Consider the following 22,218-nt stretch of genomic DNA (forward strand, 5'->3'; position numbering starts at 1 on the left):
GGCACTGGTTATGTAGGCACGCTGCTATGGACTGATTGTGAGCCTTCAAAATTCATATGTTGAAGCCTAATCCTCAATGTAATAGTATTTGGAAGCGGGGCCTTTGGGAGGTAAATAGATCACAAGGGTAGAGCCCTCGAATGGGATTACTGCCTATGATGGTTATTTTTGATGGTTATTTTTATCAATTTGACTGGCTACGGAGTGCCAGGTCACTGGCATTCCAAATGTGTCTATGAGGGTGTTTCTAAATGAGATTTGCGTTTGAATCAGCGGACCCAGTAAAGTAGATTGCCCTCTCCAATGTGGGTAGCCATGATGCAATCAGTTGAGAGCCTGAATAGAACAAAAGGTGGAAGAAGGAGGAATTCACCCTTTATTTTCCTCCCTCACTACTGGAGCTGAGACACCTCATCTTATCTTCTCCTGCCCTTGGACTGGGATTTTCACCATTGGCTCCCCTGTTCTCAGGCCTTCGGACTCGGACTGGATTATACCACTGGCTTTCCTGGGTCTCCAGCTTGCAGATGGCAGACTGGGTGGCTTCTCAGTCTCTAATTGCACGAGCCAATTCCTCATAATAAAACTTAGTATATGTATCTTTTTTTTTTTTTTGCACATTTTCTAAATTGTTTCTGTCTATAAGGTATTAAGGGAAGGATTCAGAACTCCAAGAAACAGATATCACTTAAAGACGTTTTGAAATAAAGTCCTATTTCTTTTTCTCAAAATGCTTTCACATAATAATCAGATATTATCTGCTCTGGTTTCTCCATCCCTTGATCATAGATTTATTTATTTTTGTTTCAGAAATTGGAAGAAAAAACACTTCTGTCTTAGGAGGAATAGAAATGAAGAGGTTTATCCGTAGTCAAGTTTTGTGGACAGACCTGGTCCTGTTTTCCCAAAAGAAGTTATTTGGTTTCTTTCTTTAATAACAGAGATAACCAACAGGGATGGCATACACTTATAACTTTTCCTTTCTCATCTGGGTCGTTGAGAAACAGGCGTCCTCCATTCTCTAATAAAAATATTACTAAGTAACAAGCATACATCTCTGGCCATTTAAAACAAGAAATAAAAATGTTGCAAGCCATATTATACTTTCCTTACTTTCCCTTAGTAACATAAATTGTGGTACCATGCTCTGGCCTATCTTTTTGCAGCTCAAGTAAGAATTTTCAAATGGAAAATGGCCAAGAATACCTCTAGAAATGCAAGGTTTCTCAAAGGTTTCTTGGAATACAGGCAGAATGGTGGAGAGGGCCTGGGCTTTGTCATTTTGCTCCTTGCTTCAAACTTGGCTGTGCCGCTCACTAGTCATTTCACCTTGGGCCAGTGATGATCTATTTGAATCTCAATTTCCTCATCTATAAAATGTAATACAAGTCTCCCAGTCACAGCGTTGTTACAATGAAAATAGCATACATAAAATCCCTGGCTCTGTGACTCAATAAATATAATATTCTCCTTACCTCGAAAAAAATGCCCACTAGAAGACGGGGACTATAACGCTCATAGAAGCTTTATTTCATTATAGTCCCAACTGGAGACAACCCAAATGACCATCAGTTGTAGACTGAAGAAAAAAATGGAGGATATTCATGCAATGTAATATTACACAGTATGAACTATTGTTTCTGCAAAAACATGGATAAATCTCACCAACATAATGCTGAATGACACAAAATAATACATGCTGTATAATTCCATTGAAAGAAAGTTCAAAAACAGGCAAAATTAATCTGTGGTGACAGAGATCAGAAGTGGTAACCTTTTGGAGGGAGGATGGATTGGGAGGGGGAGAGGGAGCCGGCTGGGGTGCTGGAAATGTTCTATGTCTTCACCTGCATGGTGGTGATTATACAGGGGGATATGTACATAAAAATTCCACAAACTATGCACTTAAGACTTTTACATTTTACACGTACATGTGCATTACTTACATTTATGCATGTGTAAATAATACGTCAATAAAAAAAACCCTGCTCCCTTTGCCCTAGGAGCTGGATTTTATATCAATATCCATCTTATATATCAGGAGAGTATCTAGATCTAGATATGACAGGTCAATAGCTGGCCATCTTGCAGGCTGCAGTCTGTCCCTTGTAAGTGACCCATTTCAGAGCTGGCCTGGAGCTGACAGGCATATTGTGAGGGTCATGCTCCATCACCATTGACAGCTGGAGATGCCATCACACGCCTTTGGCAGCAAAGCACAGGAAAAACCAGGCAGTAGACCATGATTCCCACCCTTAGGCTGCAAGGCACAAGCCCCAGCAATGGAAGGATTAAAAGCCTCTCAATTCAAAAAGACAGGGGGAGGGGAGGAGAATGTGGGCTGCACAATTTATAAATAGACATTACCCGAGGCTGCCTGATGGTGAAGTGGTTGTTTAGTAAATCTTTCTCCTTTAAGGATCCCATTATCAGAGACCATTCGAAAATACCAGCTTTCTTTCATCTTTTGGGGGAGATCCTGGCTTTCATCAAGTCAGCCCTGTTGGATGATATTTCTCTCTGCCAGATCTGGGCATAGGCCTTCGGTATTTTGAATCACCTTCTCATGGAGCACAGAGATGATGATGATGAGGATGTGTCTTTTGCCAAATGGATGAGCAGCTTCTGGGGTCACAGCTGGATAGAGGAGGATGAAAGAGGACTCCGGGACCGCCGCGGATCACAAGACGCCAGTTACAGGAAAACCTCCCTGCCCTGCCCAGTGAGTTACTTTCATGGAATGGAGGGAGAGCAGGACTGGGGAGGGGAATTCTCCTGGATAATTTTCGAAGATTCCTTTGGTATAAAGTATTCTTTGGTTGGAAATCAGTACTTCCAAATCTTTTCTTATGCCCACAAAAATCCCTTTTATCATTTTATCTTGTCCTCCAAGGGACGTGATTTTCATCACCTAGGTAATGATTTCTTCATTTTTAGTAGCCTAAGATGTATTTAACTGCTATTCAGAGCTTCTGATGAGCCTGAGATAAGCCTGCTGAGTGATAGTATAATTCAAGCCGAAGGAAAGAACCGTGATGGTATAGTCAGTCTGTGTAGCATGGGTGTGAATCAATGTGTGATTTCCAATCGTCTTTTTGAAACCCTGAAAATAGCTCCACTATTTGGTGACCTCTAAGGAATCGGGGATCCCACATAGTAAATCACTACCTTTGGTAAATTTGATATACTTGTTCTTCTGGTTCCCAATGGTTTCCTGACGGGAGAGAAAGCCAAAATCCTCCCGCCCTCAGCACTGTTCTCCCATGGCCAGGCAGAGCGCCCGGTGTCTAGGCAGCAGGATTCGAGCAGGAAGGCTCCCAGGACGGGCGTGGGTGCCCTGACCAGGTGTGGACAGGGCAGCAGGTACAGGCAGCAGTTCTCTCTGCTCAACTGCAGCGCTAGAGGACGCCACAGTAGACGGGCATGGCCTCTGCTTCACAGGGACACAGCCATCACAAGTAGCCTAGAATTCCAGCTACCGGAGAATACTCCCTCAACCCCCTGCTTTTGCCAACCCCAAAACCAAGTAAGTTCAGGGTAATGTTATTTTATTTTATTTTATTTTTAGCTCCAGAGTTCCCAGATGCATAATGCCTGTGAGGTATAGTAAGGCGTGTAAGGCAACCTCTTACTCCAGTGATGGGCGAGTTTGAGGAAGGAGACCTCTTTGAGACACGCATATTTGAAAAGAGATATCTTACCAAATGCATGCTCAGGACAAAGGGCAAGTTCTAACACCTCTTTAAACTTCAGGTTCCTTACTTGCAAAAGAAGAGGGTTGGGCTGGATGGTCTCCGAGAACCCTTCTAGCTCTAACTTTCTATGATTCTGTTATAAACACCTGTTTATCACACTCTCATTTTAATCTCTTTTGGTCCACACTGAGCAAGATATTCATAATGTGTGAGCCAGAAGTATGACTAGTTCCCAGGTTCCAGACAGTGGGAACCAGTGAGGAACAAAGAGAAAAATCATGAATTACTATTTATCACAATAGCCATTTGGAGCCACAGGTAATATGAAAACAAAGGAAAAAACATGACTGATAAAATATTGTTTCTTGAATATATCTTAGCATCTATTAGACTTACAAAATCCACCTTATATAGAGAAACCACTGAAGGGGAAGAAGACTATCCTCTACCCACTCTGGGTCCTTTCTGGCTGGGCTACAAATTAAATTGACATGAGATCAAATAGCAGGAGAAAATCAAAGCTTTATAACAGGTATACATGGGAGAGAACCAGGGAAACTGAGTATCTTGGCAAAATGGCAGAGGTTCTCTTCTTAAATAGATCGGGGTAAAGACAAAGGAGGATGTTGGGAGTGGGGGAGTCAGTTATGGGAGATTACCAGAAAAGCACAGTAAACAAGAGTGAAGTTATTATGCAGATTTAAGGCCTCACCTTCCGCATTGACAAGATTCTAGAGATGAGGTCATCCTCTCCTTTTCCCAGTACAGAGAGAGAGATAGCTTTAAAAATGGAGATGTCCCTTACAAATGTAAATGTTTGGTAAACAAAACTTTGATAAGAATGGGCTTAGCAAGGACCCTCCTAGTCTATGGATACCCAGAGGTATCCATGGTGATGGCCTGTCCTGGGAACAGGCCTTCTATCTTAAATCCTTTTAGACAGTTAGTGGGGGTGGGGAGGTCAAAGTGTCTTTCAGAAAATAATCAAGGTAAAGAGACATATTTTGAGGTGGCCAATTCTGATCCCCATCACCACTTTTAGGTTGCAATGTTATTTGCCTTAAACTATTGGAGGATGGCAGAATTTGTTATGTATGACATTTCTGAAAGATGTCCTTATGATATCTTTTTCTGCTTGTATCCGCTTTGGGCATTTGCCTGAATTAACCTGTTTAGATTCTCTGAGTCAACAACACATTCCATAATGATCATAGAGCATGTGTTTATCTAGGGAGACAAAGCATGGAATAAAAGTGGCAATCTGGGTGAATAGGGTAGCCAGCACACAAGCACAGAACACAGATCAGGGGACCCAGGGCGATGTGGGCAGAGCCCAGAAAACAGTGAAGGGGACTGATTCTTTGTTCTCCACTCACATACTGCTATATATCTGTGAAGTGAATCTGTAGTTGGATACGTAACTTTTCCTAATTCTAAAATGTGCTGAGGGCCGGCCCCGTGGCTTAGCGGTTAAGTGCGCGCGCTCCGCTGCTGGTGGCCCAGGTTCGATCCCGGGTGCGCACCGGTGCCCCGCTTCTCCAGCCATGCTGAGGCCACATCCCACATACAGCAACTAGAAAGATGTGCAGCTATGACCTACAACTATCTGCTGGGGCTTTGGGGGAAAAAATAAATAAATAAAATTATAAAAAAAATAAATAAATAAAATGTGCTCAAATTTTTCTTACGTTAGTGATACAAGAACAATTGGGTTTTCATATTTTGTGTTTTGCTTTGAGCTTAATGAAAGTAACTTAAACAGAAAAACTTCCTCTTAGCCTTATCTTTTTTCTTCTCTCCCCATTGCTCCAACTGAAGGCCCTTCCTTCTCAGAACCTATTAATAACCTACATCCATCAGCATCACCTGTGTAGGAAGAGAAGCGTTTTCCCCTTCTTTCCTATTTGAGTGTGGTTTCTAATATGGCTTTATCAGCCTCATGATTCTTGCGGAACCATAGTGATGGGGCATTAGTTCATTGTACATATTTATTGAACACCTACTGTATGCTAGACATTGTGCAGGGCACAGTAGGATTACAGGCTAAAAGAAGACATACATGGTCTCTGTGCGTGTGGAACTTCCAGTCTAGCAGGAAAAACAAATTTGGCAGAAAGAACGAGATAGACAAGGGGTAAAGCTTGGTCGTTCTCAAAGAACACCAGACTCGTAATCTGTGATTGCTGATTTAAAGTGAATAAAGAAAATCTAACTTTGCGGTCCTGATGTCCTTGGTGAAAACAAAAGGTAACATGAAGTCTCTTCTGTTATTAAACTGATCTGCCTTCTCCATCCATCATCATGTGAATACAAAACTGAAGTAAAACAGTTCCATATCACTTATTTATTAGACTCGTTGAAAGCAGATTCTAATACTTTAGTCTATTCGGCTCTCCAGTCTTCTTCTCCTTTAGCTTAGCATGGCTCTCTTTGCATCGTTCTGTATAGTTTGGGCCGATGGAAGGGGGGATTACGCTAAAGGACAGACCTCTTCAAGGAGGAACTGAGTTCCTGGCCGAGGGCTCGCTAACTCTAAATGGCCTTTCTCAGGGCTTCTTCTCCGCTCCAAGGCAGGCATAATATGTGCTTGCCCGCATGATATAATTTGAAGGGACAGAAAATAAGCCTCTACACCCAAGGGTTGTTTTGCTTTTTTTAAAAAAATCACCTTTAACCCATTTTATGTTTTCTCTACATAGTCTCAATTTAAAATAGTGGAAGATATTTTTAATTTTTATCCCCGATTGGTCTGAAGGTGGCTGCACATTCTCGTTATTAGAGTATCTCATTACAGGGTGGTTCTCCTGCAATTGCTCACCACAGGGGTGGGCGGGACACGACCCCCTTAGAGGATTTCTCACAAACCTAGAGAGGGAAGGGATGCCCTCAAGTTTCATGATTGACAGGGGTTTCTTGTTTTTCAGATTAAATTTACTTAATTTCAGTAGGAGACAATGCCTTAATCCAGAGAAATGAAACTAGTGACAAACTTCAGGAATCAGGGACAGCTCTATGGAGGAGATTTTAGCAGTGTTCTGTGGACTTATTTTCTCTCTTCTACTGGATGCTAAGGTAGAGGAGTGGCTAGAAAGACCGCAGAAAGGAGTGGTGAAGAGGGAGGGCTCTGGCCTCCCAGTGTCTACTATCAGTAGCTTAACTCTGAGCAAGTTACTTCACATCCCTCTGCCTCAGAGTCGCCATATGTAAATGGATTGATGACAGCAGCGTATACCTCTTCAGGGTGTTGTGAAGATTCAATGAGTAACGTATATGAAGTGGTTGGGACAGTGCCTGGTCCTAATAAGTACCTATTCTTCTTCTTCTTATTATATGTCAGAGGTGTTGAAACTTGGAAATTTTTTTCCAGATGCTTTCAGTTAATTACTGCAAAAAGTTCTGAAGTCTTTCACTTTGCCTTTCTCTCATTGTCTTTAGTGTTTCTCTTTCTCTTTTATATGGCAATGGGAAGATAGTTGGAAATTTTATCTTGAAGATTGACATACAGCACATATTCTGTTATGAATCAAATGTCTGTTTCTCCCCTAGATCCATATGTTGAAGCCCTAACCCCCAATGTGGTGGTATTGGAGATGGGGCCTTTGGGAGGTGATTAGGTTTAGATGAGGTCATGAGGGAGGGGCCCTGTAGGATGGGATTTGTGCCTTTATAGGAAGAGATACCAGAGAGCTTGCTCTCTCTCTCTTCACATCCATGTCCCAAGGAAAAGCCATATGAGCACACAGAGAGAAGATGGCCATCTGCAAGCCAGGAAGAGGGCCTCACCAGGAACTGAATAGACCATCACCTTGATCTTGGACTTCCCAGTCCTCTAGAATTGTGAGAAATAAATTTCTGTTGTTTAAGCCACCCAGTCTATGGTATTTTGTTATGGCAGCCTGAGCTGACTAGACATTTTCATACCAAGAAGGGTGACTGGACAGTGGAGAACTAGTGGAGAAATATTACTATACAAGACAGAATTCAATGTCACTGGGGTTATAATCTCAGTGACATGTGGTTTAGTTGGGCTTAGTTTGGCTACTTCAGTTTCTGGATAAGAAAGACAAGTCCTTGAATCGCCCTCTAGGAGAAGGTTCCAGTGTCTCAGGCATGGAGCATCAGAAGCTCCAAGGAGTCTCTTCTTCTTTTTTTTTTTTTGTGAGGAAGATCAGCCCTGTGCTAACATCTGATGACAATGCTCCTCTTTTTGCTGAGGAAGACTGGCCCTGGGCTAACATCTGCGCCCATCTTCCTCTACTTTATATAGGACGCCACCACAGCATGGCTTTACAAGCCGTGCGTTGGTGTGTGCCCGGGATCCGAACCTGCGAACACTCGGGCCGCTGCAGTGGAGTGCGCACACCTAACTGCTACACCACCGGGCCGGCCCCCAAGGAGTGTCTTCTATTGCTCTCCTTTGTTTAGCAAGCTGTGGCTTATGATAGGTCTTGATGACAGTTTCACATTGATTTACTATGTAATGGTATGACAGAGCAGGGTCCATTCACTTCCCCAATTAAAAAAATTTTATTTTACTGAATAGTTCAAAATATCCTTTAATTTCCCTAAAAGATGTCTAGTGGATGGTATTGAGCTTATATTTATTATTTCTAAAAGAGCTACCATTTTACCAGTTAAACACTCGGATCTTTTGTTTCTGATGCTGTTTCCATGTATGGCTAGTCTACTAATTTACAGCCCTTTTGGTTCTGGTGATAACATTAGACTATGTATAAAATATTCCTCACATAAAATTCTCTCGGAATTACTCCTCAAGACCTACAAATAACTATTATTACTCTTATAATAGAATTGTGTTATAGCTGGTACATTGCTAAAAGTCACATTTACAGGCCATTTCACATAGAAGTAGAATGCAGTTGCTGCCGTCAAAGACGAAAGTTTAGGATTATTAATCCAAGAACGAGACGTCTTGGGCCTGGCCCTTCGTGTCTCCAGGGAGGGCACTGGTCACATCAGTCTTAGGTGAGTCACTTAGTCAAGGTAAGATTCATTTTCTTTGTCTGTAAAAGGGAAGAATGACTCCCTTGTAAGATTTATTCTGGGGTTAGAGACAAGGACAGGGTCCCCGGCACTGTGCGCTGACATGGGTCCTGCACCTGAATCTTTCTCCTCGCTGTCTCTCATCTTGCTGTTAACGGGTGGCTCCGTGCTTGCGTTTACTCAGAGGGCAGGAGGGGTCCAACTGAAGGGGGATTGCAGGATAAAGAACTTCAAGTAGTTATGCTCTTGAAGCGAAGATATTACATAACCAATTTCTTTTTAAGGGGGAACCTATGACTTGGGGTCAGAGAGTGCATACGACTTTTCTTTGACAGAAATGGTTTTCGGGGACCACAGGGGAAACAACTATGCTGTTTAGAACACTCTTCTGTAATTCGAGTCATGGCACTGTGTAGTTATTGCTCCCAAAGGCAGTGCCTGCTGCTGGCTTTGTAGCCTGGGGGCCCGGGAGCCCAGCTGGTGAGCTCAGAGTCGGGGGGGAGGGGGTCCCGTCCCAGTGCCTGAGCCTGCTTCACGGTGTGGGAGATGGACCAGGAAGGTTAGTCCGTGGCTGTGGAGGCGACAAGTACATACTTTGTAAAAATAAGCTATTTAGGGCATTGGTTCATGTCTTTGTGAGGGAAATTTCATTAGAAAGGCAGATAAAATTCCAAAAATAGAGCTTGCATAGTAAGTAAACATTTTTAAAAGTGGGAGGTGCTGGCCTGGTGGCACAGCAGTTAAGTGCGTGTGCTCCACTTCAGAGGCCTGGAGGTCGCAGATTCGGATTCTGGGCGCGCACCGACCCACCGCTTGTCAAGCGACGCTGCGGCAGCGTCCCATATAAAGTAGAGGAAGATGGGCAAGGATGTCAGCCTAGGGCCAGTCTTCCTCAGCAAAAATAAATAGAAAAAAGTGGGAGCTTCTCCCTGTAACCAACTAGAGTGCTCTCTTTCAAGCTTGTTTCCCACAAAGCCCCACACCAAAACCACAACCTGGAAAGCCCATCGATATAAAGAGATATTAAGTGTACACCTTATTCATCTTGTGTTCGAAAGTCTTGCCATTCTTTTCAGGCCTCTCAATGGAAGAGGACATTTGTACAAACATCTGCATTTCATTCCCAGTGTTAATTTGTAAATTTTATTTAAAAAATTTTATCATGGTAGGAAAACCTAATATGAGATCTACCCTTTTAGTAAGTTTTTAAGTGTACAACACAGTACTGTTAGCTATGGGCACGGTGTTGTGCAGCAGGTCTCTAGAACTTACTCATCGTGCATGGCTGAAATTTTATACCCGTTGATCAGCAACTGCTCATTTCCCCTCTCCTCAGCCCCTGGCAACCACCATTCTGTTTCTTCCTTCTATGAGTTTGACTATTTTAGATGCTTCAGATAAGTGGAATCCTGCAGTATTTGTCCTTCTGTGTCCCAATCACAAATTTTTTAAGATTTATATTTTTCCTGATAGTATAATACACAATCACTGAAGAAAAGTTAGAAAATACTAAAAAGGAGAAGGAAGAAAACAATCCCACGTCACAGAGGAAAGCTCTGATCACAGTTTGGTAAGTCCTAAGATTGCCCACCTTGTGGTATTACCCTACGCCAAACCCCTCGACGCTTCTCCATTGCAGCCCTCCTCACGCCTCTCAGGCTCCGAGCTTCCCGGCCCCACAGGCGTCTCTTCCTTGCCGGGCAGCAAGCTCCTTCTCTGGCAAGGCCTCTGCACATACGGTGTGCGTCCTCAGCCAGAAAAGCAGTCCCTGTTCCCTAAGGAACCTGCTCATCCTTCAGATTGTAGCTTAATCATCACACCTACATGGAAGTCTCCCCTGATCCTCCCAGCCACCCCAACACCCACCCAAACATACATGGTTTACTCTGCTATACCCTCTCATTGCACCTTGAACTTTCCCTCTGGAGCATCTGGCCAAGGATGTAGGCATATGCCCTATTTGTTTAACGTCTATCTCGCATGCAGACATGGTCCCCGCAAGAGGGGGACTCTGTGCCTGTTTTGCTCCCCAGCTTATCCACAGCACAAGTACCATGTCTGACCTACAGTAAATGGACTAATATATACAGATTTACCTCATGCATGTTAGCAGCTTTACAAATCTTTAACCATATTTCTGATTATTGTTTGAGAGTAAGTTTCTAGACATGTGCATTAGTTTGCTAGGGCCACCATAACAAAATACCACAGAATGGGCAGCTCAAACTACAGAAATTTATCTTCTCACGGTTCTGGAAGTCCAAAATCAAGGTGTCAGCAAGTTTGGCTTCTCCTGAGGCCTCTCTCCTTGGCTTGCAGATGGTTGTACTCTTGCTGTGTCCTCACATGGTCTTTTCTCTGTGTGAGCACATCCCTGGTCTCTCTTTTTGTGTCCAAATTCCCAGTCAGAGGGCATTAGGGCCTACCCAAATGGTAGCCCCTCATTTTAACTTAATCTTTAAAGGCCCTATCTCCAAATAAGGTCACATTCTGAGCTACTCAGTGTTAGGGCTTTAACATGTAGATTTTGAGGGAACACAATTCAGCCCATAACAATGTGCAGCGGATGGATCCAAGGAGGGGAATATTTTAAGCCTCTTGACACATACTGCCAACAGCTTCCTGGGAAGGCCATACGTACACATTTATAATCCTATCAGCAAGGCATGACAGTACCGTCCCCCTGCACTCTTGCCAGTGCTGGTATCATTAAGAAATACTTTTTTTTGCTAACCTGAAAGGCAAAATTGTATGTTATTTCATTTTACATAATCTTTGACTACTAATAAGCATAAACAATTCTTACCTCTTGGTATTTCTTTTTCTTTCATTCTTCATACTTTTATTCATCCAATAGATATTTAACAAACCCATGCCATGAATAAGGCAAGGTGTTGTATCCTGGGATTCTAGCAGAGGATGAAACATGGCCTTGACATGATGGAGTGTACAGTCTAACGGAGAAGAGAGACACGTAACAAAATTACCCAATTATGGAGTACAGTCATGCTAAGTATCACAGAGGAGAAGTATGAGATCCCAGGAAAGCATTCAACGGGGATCTAGACCAATCAAGGGGAAGGAAAGGCTTTCTGGGGAAATGCGGTTTCCATGGTGATGAAGAGGCGAGGGGATAGGGTGGTGGGTGAGGTGGCAGACAGAGAGGACCATCTGTGGAAGGGCCTGTGCTGGGCAAGAGCGGGTGAGCTGAGGAACTGACTAAAGACCAGGGAGGCTGTGTCACTGAGGGGGTTGGGGGATAGGGGGAAGATGAGGTGCAAAATGAAAAGTGATCAGGTATGGGTTTGTTGTTGTTTTAACTATTCTGGCTGCTGTGGGAACAATGAAATAAAGTGAGTAAGAGTGGCTATAGGGTATCTGCTATGAGGAGGCTGCTGCTGTAATCTGGGTAAAAGATAAGGGTGACTTTGACCAGGGTAGTAACAGTGGTGCTGGAAAACCAGCTGGAAAAAGGTGGATCATTTTGAGAGACACTTGAGAGGTGGGATCTGCTGAGTTGGCAATTGGATGTGGAGGGTGGCTCCTAAGATACTGGCCTGAGTAATTGGACGAATGGTGAGGTCATCTTCTGAGTTGGGGACACTTAAGGAGCAGGTTTAGGGAGGAGAGATGATGAGTTCGGATCTGGACACCTTAGGTCAGATGCCTATGGGATACCAAGAGAACCCGAGTGGGCAGAAGCTCAGAGGCAAGGTCTGGGCTAACAATATAAATGAGGAAATCAGATTATAGCTAGGAATTGAAGTCCAAGGATGAGATATTTAGGGAGACAGTGTAGAGTGAGAAAGTAAAGGAAGGGAAGGGAAACCAGTTTAGAACTTGAGGAACCCCGACAGTTATGAGCAACTAGAAGAAGTGAGCAAAATGTCTAAAACATGGTGCCGAAAGATCAAAGGGAAACCGAGAGGGTGCGGGGGTAGAAGGCAAGGGGAAGACTTTCCAGAGGGGCCCTCTGGGCTCCAGGGTTGAATGCTGCTGCTGATTAAAGACCACAAAGTGCACAGAAGTTGGCAACATGGAAACTAGTATCCTGACCAAAATTAGCTGTGGATGCAGAAGCTGGATTGGAGTGGGTTGGAGAGTGAGAGAAATTGAGAGAGCGAGTGTCACAGTTCTTTCAAGAAGTTTGGCTTCTCTGAACTGTCTGTCCATTGATCATGTTCCGAATGTGATTTTAACATTGTTGTCACTGTAGTACATGACCTCTGTGTTTGTCTGTATTATGTGAGATATACTTATTTATTTTTAGGATGCTTATTAAACATTAGTAACATGTAGCAAATATTTTAAAAGGGTTTTGGCTACCATTTGATTTGTTTATGTTGCTTTTATGCACATTAGCTTCATTTGTATATAGGTAAATTAATTTTTTCCTTATGACTTCTTTCATTGCACTTTTGCTTAGAAATTCCTTCTCCATACAGAAATCACATAAATATTTACCTTTGTATTATTTCTTAAATATTTATGGCTTCATTAAAATTTTTTTGTGATCATTTTGGAATTTATTTTTACCTATCAATTTAAGGTGTGGAATGCTCCTCCTAATGGTGGGGCTGGTCATGGGATGTTCTACTTAATGTTTTAACCAACTGACTCTACCGTCTCATTGTAGGAGAAAGCTTCTACTCATTAAGAAAATAACATTTCAGTTCAACATGAGATTTATTTAGTTAGTAATTTATGGGTATTCTGTCTCTGAGCTAATATCGTACAGTCTCTTTATATTGTAAACATTTTTATTCTCTATTCCCAGTTTCCTGTGCTTCCCAGAATCACATCATCTGACAGCCATCCTAGAAGGCGTTCTCATGAGGACCAGGGATTTCGATGCCGTACCCACTTGCGGGCTTACAGAAAATGCTCAGGGGAAGGGTCATTCGGAGAGCCACTGGAATCAACAGGAAGATCCCATTCTAAAGTGCAAGCGTTTTCAGAGTCCTTTGAACAGCAACTGTGCTTTAGAACCAAACGCTCTGTCTCTTTGGTATGTAACACAGTTATTGAATATTTCAGCCACTTCAGAAAGGGAAACCCAAAGGGCTCGCCCTCCCCAAGTTTGAGGAGGACAATCTGACTTCTTCCTTTACGGCTTGGTGATGAGATCTTTGAGAAACGGCACTCAGTTTTAGATAGCCCAGATGTGCATAGAATTTTTAATTACTATTTAATTATAAGAATAACTATTACTAATTATTTAATTATTTTCATTGAAGACATCTGGTGTAGGAAGAATTCCTGGAGGACCTTACATGGAATGTTTTTGTCACCGAGGTCCTCTAGTTCTCTGAGACTTGCATCACCCCTGAAATAAATACTTGTGACTCATTCTCCTTTCACTATTTGAAGAGAGAAAAACTGCCCCTACTGCTTCTGTCCTTTCATATCTAATCCAGCGGCGGGTATGATGGTGCTGTGTTCCCCTGTACTTTTAGAAAGGACCCAGAAGGAACTTTCTGGACACTATCTGGTAAGTATCCAGGAGCAGGAACAGCCTGGGCGCTCACAGTGGCCTCGTGGGAGTCTGAGTAAAGCACAATAGAGACGAGCATGAAATGGGGAAGGAACAGAAACTCCACTGATGATGCCCATCTTGATACTTAAAGTAATAAACTAGACATCAATTTGTTGGGGCCAGTTTTTCAACTCTGCACCACGCTCACTGAGTGCCTTTGAGCAAAATACTTTTTTTTGGTGAGTCTTGGGTTTTTCGTTTTACTTTGCAAAACGAGAATAATATGTTTCTGCCACGTAGTAGGCAGAGCAAATAAGTGAACCTAGGTGTATTGCCCCCTGGGTCTTGAGCTATGTATGCTCTGTGAATGCACAGGGGAAGATGCTTGGTGCTTCCGACCTCATCGTCTGTCCGAGCACAGTGCTTTCTGCCTGGCACTGATGGCTGTTGGGACTGTCACCATGCACCCTTGCCTCATAGGTGGCACCTCACTTTTGTCAGAGCGACCCTGTGTATCTATGATTCCCTGTCAGTAGGCTGCTCTCTCCACCTGATCGTGACAGGAATAAGGAGGGAAGAATAGGGAACACCTGTCACTTAATAGCTATACCTTATTAAGAGTTCCTGTTTCTTTTTTTCTTGATACTGTTTTTTAAAATATGGTTTCAGACTTAGAGCAATGTTGAGAGAATATTACAAAGAATACACTCTTCATCTTGACTCAGTCCAAATGTTAACATGTTGTCATATTTACGTGTATCCTCTCTCTCCTTCCCACCCTCAAACAAGGGCACAAGAACATTCTCTGACATAAACACAGTACAATAATTTAACTCAGGAAATTAACACCAATACAATACTTTCATATCTCATCTATTGACCTTATTCATATTCCGCCAGTTGTCCCAACAATATTCTTTATAGTGAGATTCCAGATCATGTGTAGCAACCAGTTTTCATGTCCCTCTAATCTATTTTATGCTGGAGCATTCCTCAGTCTTCCTTGTCTTTCATGACACTGGCATCTGAAGACTGCAGGCCAGTTATTTATTTATTTATTTATTTATTTATTTATTTATTTATTTATTTATTTATTTATTTATTTAGTGAAGAAGATCAGCCCTGAGCTAAAATCCCATGCCAGGGCCGGCCCCGCGGCGCAGCAGTTAGGTGCGTGTGCTCTGCTGCTGGCGGCCGGGTTCGGATCCCCGGCGTGCACCGAAACAGCGCTTGTTGGGCCATGCTGTGGCGGTGTCCCACAGAAAGTGGAGGAGGATGGGCACAGATGTTAGCTCATGGCCAGTATTCCTCAGCAAAAAGAGGAGGGTTGGCATGGATGTTAACTCAGGGCTGATCTTCCTTACACACACACACACACACACACTAAATAAATAAGAAAAAAAAAAGGCAATCTTAAAAAAAGAAACAAAACCCGATGCCAATCCACCTCTTTTTGCTGAGGAAGATTGGCCCTGGGCTAACATCTGTGCCCACCTTCCTTTACTTTATCTGGGACGCCACCACAGCATGGCTTGACGAGCGGTGCTTCGGTGCACTCCCGGGACCCGAACTGGCAAACCCCGGGCGGCCAAAGCAGAGCACGCACTTAACCACTGCGCCACCGGCCGGCCCCCCAGTTATTTTTCAGAATGATGCTCAGTTTCAGTTTATCTGATAGTTCCTCATGATTAGATTTGGATTACGAGCTTTCGGCAGGAATAGAATGGAAGTGGAAGAATTCCTGTTTTAAAACTACATGTTAAAGTCATTAATTACAAGAACTCAGGAGACTTACCTGCCTTAAATTCTTTCCAGAACAAGGTAGGGTATAAATATATTTTGAAAAAAATTTTAATCTGAATTGTTCTTTGTTGATTCTGATGGCCTCAGAAAAAATTTCATATAACAACACAACATCTTGTATAACCACTCATATGAAACCATTTGTTAATATTATTATAAGCCCTAAACATGAAATCAGTTTTCTTAGTTAAAAAGATATTCATCACATTATCCCTAAAATACAAACTATGTTTGTTCTATTCATTTTCCAAGTTTTTCTTTTTGAATGCCAAGATAACCAAAGCAGTGTTTTCAACTTTTCGGACTCAAGAACTCTTTTCACAGTTATATATAATAGCTAGAAACCTGCTAGAAATTTACAAAATCATTTAAATCTTTTTTCATTTTATATTATAAATAATTTTAAGTTTAATATTTTATCTTATATCAGTTTTTAAAGAGTATATTATATAGTTTATCTTAATGCAGAATTAAAAATTCAGAACATACACAGATACTTCAAAACTTTTTCCTATTTAGCAATCAACACATTTTTCTAAAGCTAACTACATTAAAAAAGTGTGATTTGTCAGTAATTTTTAAAATGACATATATTATCTTTTGTTTGGCGGCCAAAAGTATGCTAATATGTCAATTTAAATTTTATGTCTTTTAGCATCAAGAAGAGCTAAAGGGGCTGGCCCCATGGCCCGGTGGTTAAAGTTCCACATGCTCCACTTTGGCGGCCCAGGGTTCGTGGATTCAGATCCCGGGCATGGATCTACACCACTCATCAGCCACACTGTGGTGGTGACCCACATACAAAATAGAGGAAGATTGGCACAGATGTTAGCTCAGGGCAAATCTTCCTCAACAACAACAACAACAACAACAAAACAAAAAAGAAGAACTAGAAACTGCTTGTGTCACTTGATCATGACCAACAACATTAAATTCTTTCATTTTGATGCTGAAAAATTCAATTGGTTTATTTTGATAATTTTACATTTTCTTTCTAAGTGATGAGATAAGAAAAAATACTTCAGGTCATTATTTATGAGCTTTTCTCAGCTAGTCTTTATTCTCAATAAGGGAAAAGCCAAATTGGAAATAATCATCACTATATTTTCTCTTTTTCATACTATTCTTATAGGTGTTAGAGACTTTCATGACTGCTAAATATGAATTTGATCAGACTGATGAATCTAATACAACTGGTGGATCTAATGAAAATAATCTAGAGGCACATTTACAGAGCTGGTGCAATTTTTTAGTTCCTCCTAACTCGTATTTTAACTTCATCATTTGTTTTACTTTCTGTCTTTGGCCTATGGATCATTGTAGATAGAATAAAACAATCTAGGTATAAAACACTTTAACGCTGTAAAGTGGTCACGGCACCCACCAAAGTAACCAGACACCCTCACAACTCACCCTGCAGGCTCGATTCATGACCTTGTTCCCCTGCCAGCCTCTCACACTGCAGGTGTTCACTCGACAGGCCCTCAGGGTTCCCTGGCCTTTCCAGTTCAAGTGTGGGAGAGGGACAGGGGGAGAGTAAAGATTTTATTTGTTTATTTTAAAAACTGAAGTGAAAATAGGTACAATCACCACATTTATCAATGCCATTCTGTTGTCTGTAATTCCTTTGAAAGGTGCTCCCTGTCAGTGGAAACTAAAGAAGCCCCCTCCCCATACTTCCCTATCAGGTCACCCTGTTTACATTTATCATTGTACTTATCACTACCTGGTGTTTTCTTGTTTCCTCTTAGGCTTATTGATTGATTGTCTGTCTCTTGCACCCAGGGGTGACATCTAGGAAGGCAGGTCTCTCTAGTTAGTGCTGTATCTCCGGATCCCAGGACAACAGGATGCGTTCAAGAGCTCAGTGAATGTGGACCCCGAAACCTGGTGGGGAGTGTCAACGTGCTCAGATGTCCCTCATCGACACTGCATTCTTCATACAGTCCTCACGCTGAAACTTAGTGCAAACCCCACTATTAGTATAATTGAAGGGAGTGACCCAGGCAGGTTAGAATCATCCCCGGTATGATTCACTCGCCACAATCCTTTTCAAAAAGCGCAGGGAGACTGTTAATTTTATTGTGTGGTGAAATCACACCTCTCCCTACGTCAGAGGGAGGGAGTCGGAGTCGTGTGCAGGCTGAGTTTCCTCCACAGACCGTCTGTTGATGCCCAAGCCCCTCTGTTCCTTTGGTTTAGGACTAAAAGCTTTAGCAACACCCTTAGGCTTATGCTAATTCTTTCGTAGACACTAAGATGTGGAAATCTTCCCGATCAGGGCTTTCTTCATTTCTGATAATTAGGAGATATGTGGAAGGTTGTCGGCACATTTCTACCCCTTTCTTCTCTTTCAGGGACCTGAGAGCAGACAGGAGAGAAACGAAAGAGAATGCCTGAGGATGGAGACAGGATCCTGCAAGAAGGTGGAGGAGAGAAGGAGCTGTAGGAAGGAAGAGCACCGAGAGGCATACATGACCCCCCTGTTTGAAAAAAGGCCCAAATAGTACTGTTTCCACATCACGACCACAGATGCTGCTGTGTTTCTTGAGTCTCGATTCACCATGCCAAGGTGTGGAAGCTGTGAAAATGTCTGCAGATGCCGAGGGACTTGGAGTGGGCGGTTGGTTCGCTGCTCCCCAAGACAACGAGCGTCATACTCCACTGCTCTGGCATCTTGAGAGCATGATCTGCTCCGTTGCCCTTTTATGGGAATAAGAAGAATAAAAGGCATTTTAATAGAATAAAGTAATTCTTGACAACATAAAGAAAGGTATTTAAAGAGCCACCCACACATCTTCACCAACCCTTCTTGCACATCAACCTTGAAAATAGTCTGAAATAAAAGTCATTGGTGTGACTCTAAGTTTACTTCCTTATTAGAAGTAATTGTGGGCCGGCCCTGTGGCTTAGCGGTTGAGTGCGTGCGCTCCGCTACTGGCGGCCGGGGGTTCGGATCCCAGGCGCGCACCGACGCACCGCTTCTCCGGCCATGCTGAGGCCGCGTCCCACATACAGCAACTAGAAGGATGTGCAACTATGACATACAACTATCTACTGGGGCTTTGGGGAAAAAAAAGGAGGAGGACTGGCAATAGATGTTAGCTCAGAGCTGGTCTTCCTCAGCAAAAAGAGGAGGATTGGTATGGATGTTAGCTCAGGGCTGATCTTCCTCACACACACAAAAAAGAAGTAATTGTGTGAGTATGTCTGATGGCCATCATTTAACCAGAACTGGTAACTAACCTGCCAAGTGCTGTGCTGAGGTCTTTAATACATCACCTAAAACAATCCTCACCACTCTGAGGTGGGACCTCTTCTTTTACTTGCTGGTGGAGGAAACTTAAGGTTAGAGAAGTTCAGCAACTCACTGGTGAGGTGGCTGTTAGGGCCGGAGCCCAGTTCATGCTGCCTTGTGCGCCTCACCTGAGGCAGGACCTTCGCTTCCCTTTAGCAGTGGGTCCCGACTTAGGATGTGTGTGAGGTGCGTGTGAATGAGTGATTGTGAGAAAAGCAAGAGTTGGCAGTAGGATACGATTTTGATTGCACGTGTGCAGACTGATTCTCTGAGGTCAGCTTTATGCTCTGGGGTTCGACTTTATGAGGCCATATTCTTATTTATTTATTTATTATCTTTTATTGAGGTATAATTGACATATCACATTATATTAGTTTCAGGTGTATAACACAATGATTTGATACTTGTATATATTGTGAAATGATCACCACAGTAAGTCTAGTTAACATCCATCACCACACATGGTTCCAAGTTTTTCTTGTGATGAGAACTTTTAAGATCTACTCTCTTAGCAACTTTCAAATATACAATAGACTATTATTAACCATAGTCACTATGCTGTACATTACATCTTGTGACATTTAAAAAATAGAGGATGCTTCACAAATTTGTGCAGGGGCTATGCCCATCTTCTCTGTATTGTTCCAAATTTAGTGTATGTGCTGCCGAAGCAAGCATTTGTTTTTCCTTAATTTTTTCAGCTTTATGGAGGTATAATTGACAAATACAATTGTATACATTTAAATTGTACAGCATGATGATTTGACATAGAGATACTTTGTGAAATGATTACCACAATCAGGTTAATTAACACATTGAGGCCGTATTCTATCACTGTTTTTCCCTAGAGGAAAAATACTAGAATTCTCCCGATTTGTTTTTTGTCTCTGTCTTGAATCTTCAAGGGCAGCTAGAGTCTCCATTTTGTAAAGAAGAAGATTTCTCCAAAGTACTTCTCAGAACTGATACTGTAAGTGATCGCTTATGTAAGATAGAAACCAGCTTTGACATAGACAGTAAAAAGAAGGAAAAGGAGAAAGAAAAAAAGAAGAGGAAAACAGGGAAAGAAAAGTAAAATAGCGATGATCTCTTACTTGTGTTCTTTCCGTTTTCACACAACCTGTACCTTCATCCATTTTGGATTGACGCTTTAATGGCCTTTTAAACGCAGTATTATGCATTTTCACACATGTAACATATGACCTCAAGCCATCACCTGGTGATGCTTGTCACCACTGTGGGGGAGGGGTGGGCCTGACCCATGTCAAGGTCTGCATGGTGCTGTAGGTGTGGGGAAAATCGTTGTTACTTCACCTGCTTCAGGTACTTTTTAGTCTTGTCCACCAAGTTTCAGATTTGGGGATGTCCGCTCCTCTGTTCTGGCCCTAGGGAAAGGTCTAGGGAGAGGCGGCCCCCCCATGGGAAGGGGTGTTCCCTCGGCCGGTGGCTGGCTGGCTGAGACAGTGGCCACCTCCTACTGCAACCGGGGTACCTGTGAGGGCTCTTCCGCTTCCCGGACTCAAGGATGGCAGGTCCTGGAAAAATCATGATCAGGAATTTTACAATATATTTTATCAAACTGGAAGAAAATCTATTTTCAACACACTTTCAGGACCAGAGTATGTGGAGGAGGCGGGACTCTGAAAAAGAATTCTCCAGCTTATTGCCATTTTTATATCACAAAATAACACTTCTTATAGTAAAAAGTACAGATAAAGGAAAAGAATAAAAATTAAAAGCTTTTTATTGTACCTACTCAGAAATAAACGTGGCTACCACTTTGGTGTATGTCCTTCCAGAATACTCTCTAGTGTACATATAGTTACACACATACATCAAAAACTTTTTTTCAGACACGAGCTGATTTCAGTTAACTATATAATGTTAACATCTTTTCAAATCAATACAATAGTCTAGTGCATGATTTTAACGGTTCCTTTCCAATAGCTTTAAAACATGCTTACGTCTCTTCTGTCTTAAAAACCTTCCCTCGTAATATACCAATAGCTACCGCTTTTGATGTCCAGTAGTTACCACCTTAGCTATCTTCTCTTTGACAGAAAACCTCTTGAAGACTTATCTAGACTTCCCCCTCAATTTTCAGGCTGTGGCAATGTGACTTCTATCTTCACTCTCTGTAGAAACTGCTCTCATCAAAGTCACCCACGACCTCCTTGCTGTCAAATTCTCTGGAAACATTGCTCTGCTTCCTTTGCTCAGCTTTTTGGCAGCTTCCGACGTTGATCACTGTCTCCCTTCTGAAGCTCTCTGTGGCTGTTATGATCCATATTCTCCTGAGTTTCCTTGTGCTTCTCTGACCACTCTTGGTTTGTCTTTGGTGAGGGATCCCTATCCCCTAAATGTTGGTTTTCCTCTGGGCTCTGCCTAGGCACTTCTTTCACTTTCCTGATTCTCTGGGCAATCTCCAATGCTCCCATGGCGTCAGCTCCCCATGTGTTGATGATCCCCACTTCTTTCCCTGTGGTGCAGACCTCTCTCCTGAGCACCGTGCTCATACATCACTGGCGCTTGGACATGGAACCCACTGCGGGTTTTACAGGCATCTCAAACTCATCTTTTAAAAGTCAACTATTATTTCTTGCCCTGTCTGCCCCCAGCCTGCCCCTGCTCCTGTGTTCCCTTTCTCAGTGAATGGACGCATCATTGACCAGTTTTCAAGCAATACCCTGGTTGGGTTTGAAGCCATCCGGTGCTCCTCTTGTTCTCCACCCAAATAATCAACTTCTGCCTATCTCGCCTCTAAATGCCACTTGGATCTACCCAATTCCATTCTCACTGCCACTATCCCATTTCAGGCCCTTTATAGCTTGCCTTGATTCTAACAAAAATGATAATATTTTGGACATATTTGGTTAAATAAAATATCCTATTAAAATTAATTTCTCTTGTTTTTTTCTTCTTTTTTTAATGTGGCTACTAAA

At 42.4% G+C, this 22,218-nt stretch overlaps 1 protein-coding gene and 1 pseudogene across 1 annotated transcript; one reads left to right on the forward strand and one right to left on the reverse strand.

The window, feature by feature from the left end:
* The first annotated feature begins 2,566 nt into the window (after positions 1–2,566).
* Positions 2,567–18,788, forward strand: LNP1 (leukemia NUP98 fusion partner 1). The gene is made up of 3 exons (XM_058555516.1): positions 2,567–2,722; positions 13,477–13,707; positions 18,336–18,788. The coding sequence occupies exons 1-3, from the start codon at positions 2,567–2,569 to the stop codon at positions 18,483–18,485; spliced, it is 537 nt and encodes a 178-aa protein (XP_058411499.1). The 3' UTR covers positions 18,486–18,788.
* Positions 18,789–19,860: 1,072 nt separating this feature from the next.
* Positions 19,861–19,954, reverse strand: LOC131415096 (U6 spliceosomal RNA; annotated as a pseudogene).
* Between the last annotated feature and the right edge of the window lie 2,264 nt (positions 19,955–22,218).

The sequence above is a fragment of the Diceros bicornis genome, chromosome 15, assembly GCF_020826845.1.
Source record: "Diceros bicornis minor isolate mBicDic1 chromosome 15, mDicBic1.mat.cur, whole genome shotgun sequence".
NCBI lineage: Eukaryota > Metazoa > Chordata > Mammalia > Perissodactyla > Rhinocerotidae > Diceros > Diceros bicornis.

What these genes read in the sequence shown, in the direction of transcription:
- LNP1 (XM_058555516.1), top strand. Translation starts at nt 2,567, where the DNA reads ATGGAGCACAGAGATGATGATGATGAGGATGTGTCTTTTGCCAAATGG. An exon ending in AAACCTCCCTGCCCTGCCCA is followed by an intron (nt 2,723 to 13,476) that starts GTGAGTTACTTT and finishes CTCTATTCCCAG; the next exon opens with TTTCCTGTGCTTCCCAGAAT. An exon ending in CCAAACGCTCTGTCTCTTTG is followed by an intron (nt 13,708 to 18,335) that starts GTATGTAACACA and finishes CTTCTCTTTCAG; the next exon opens with GGACCTGAGAGCAGACAGGA.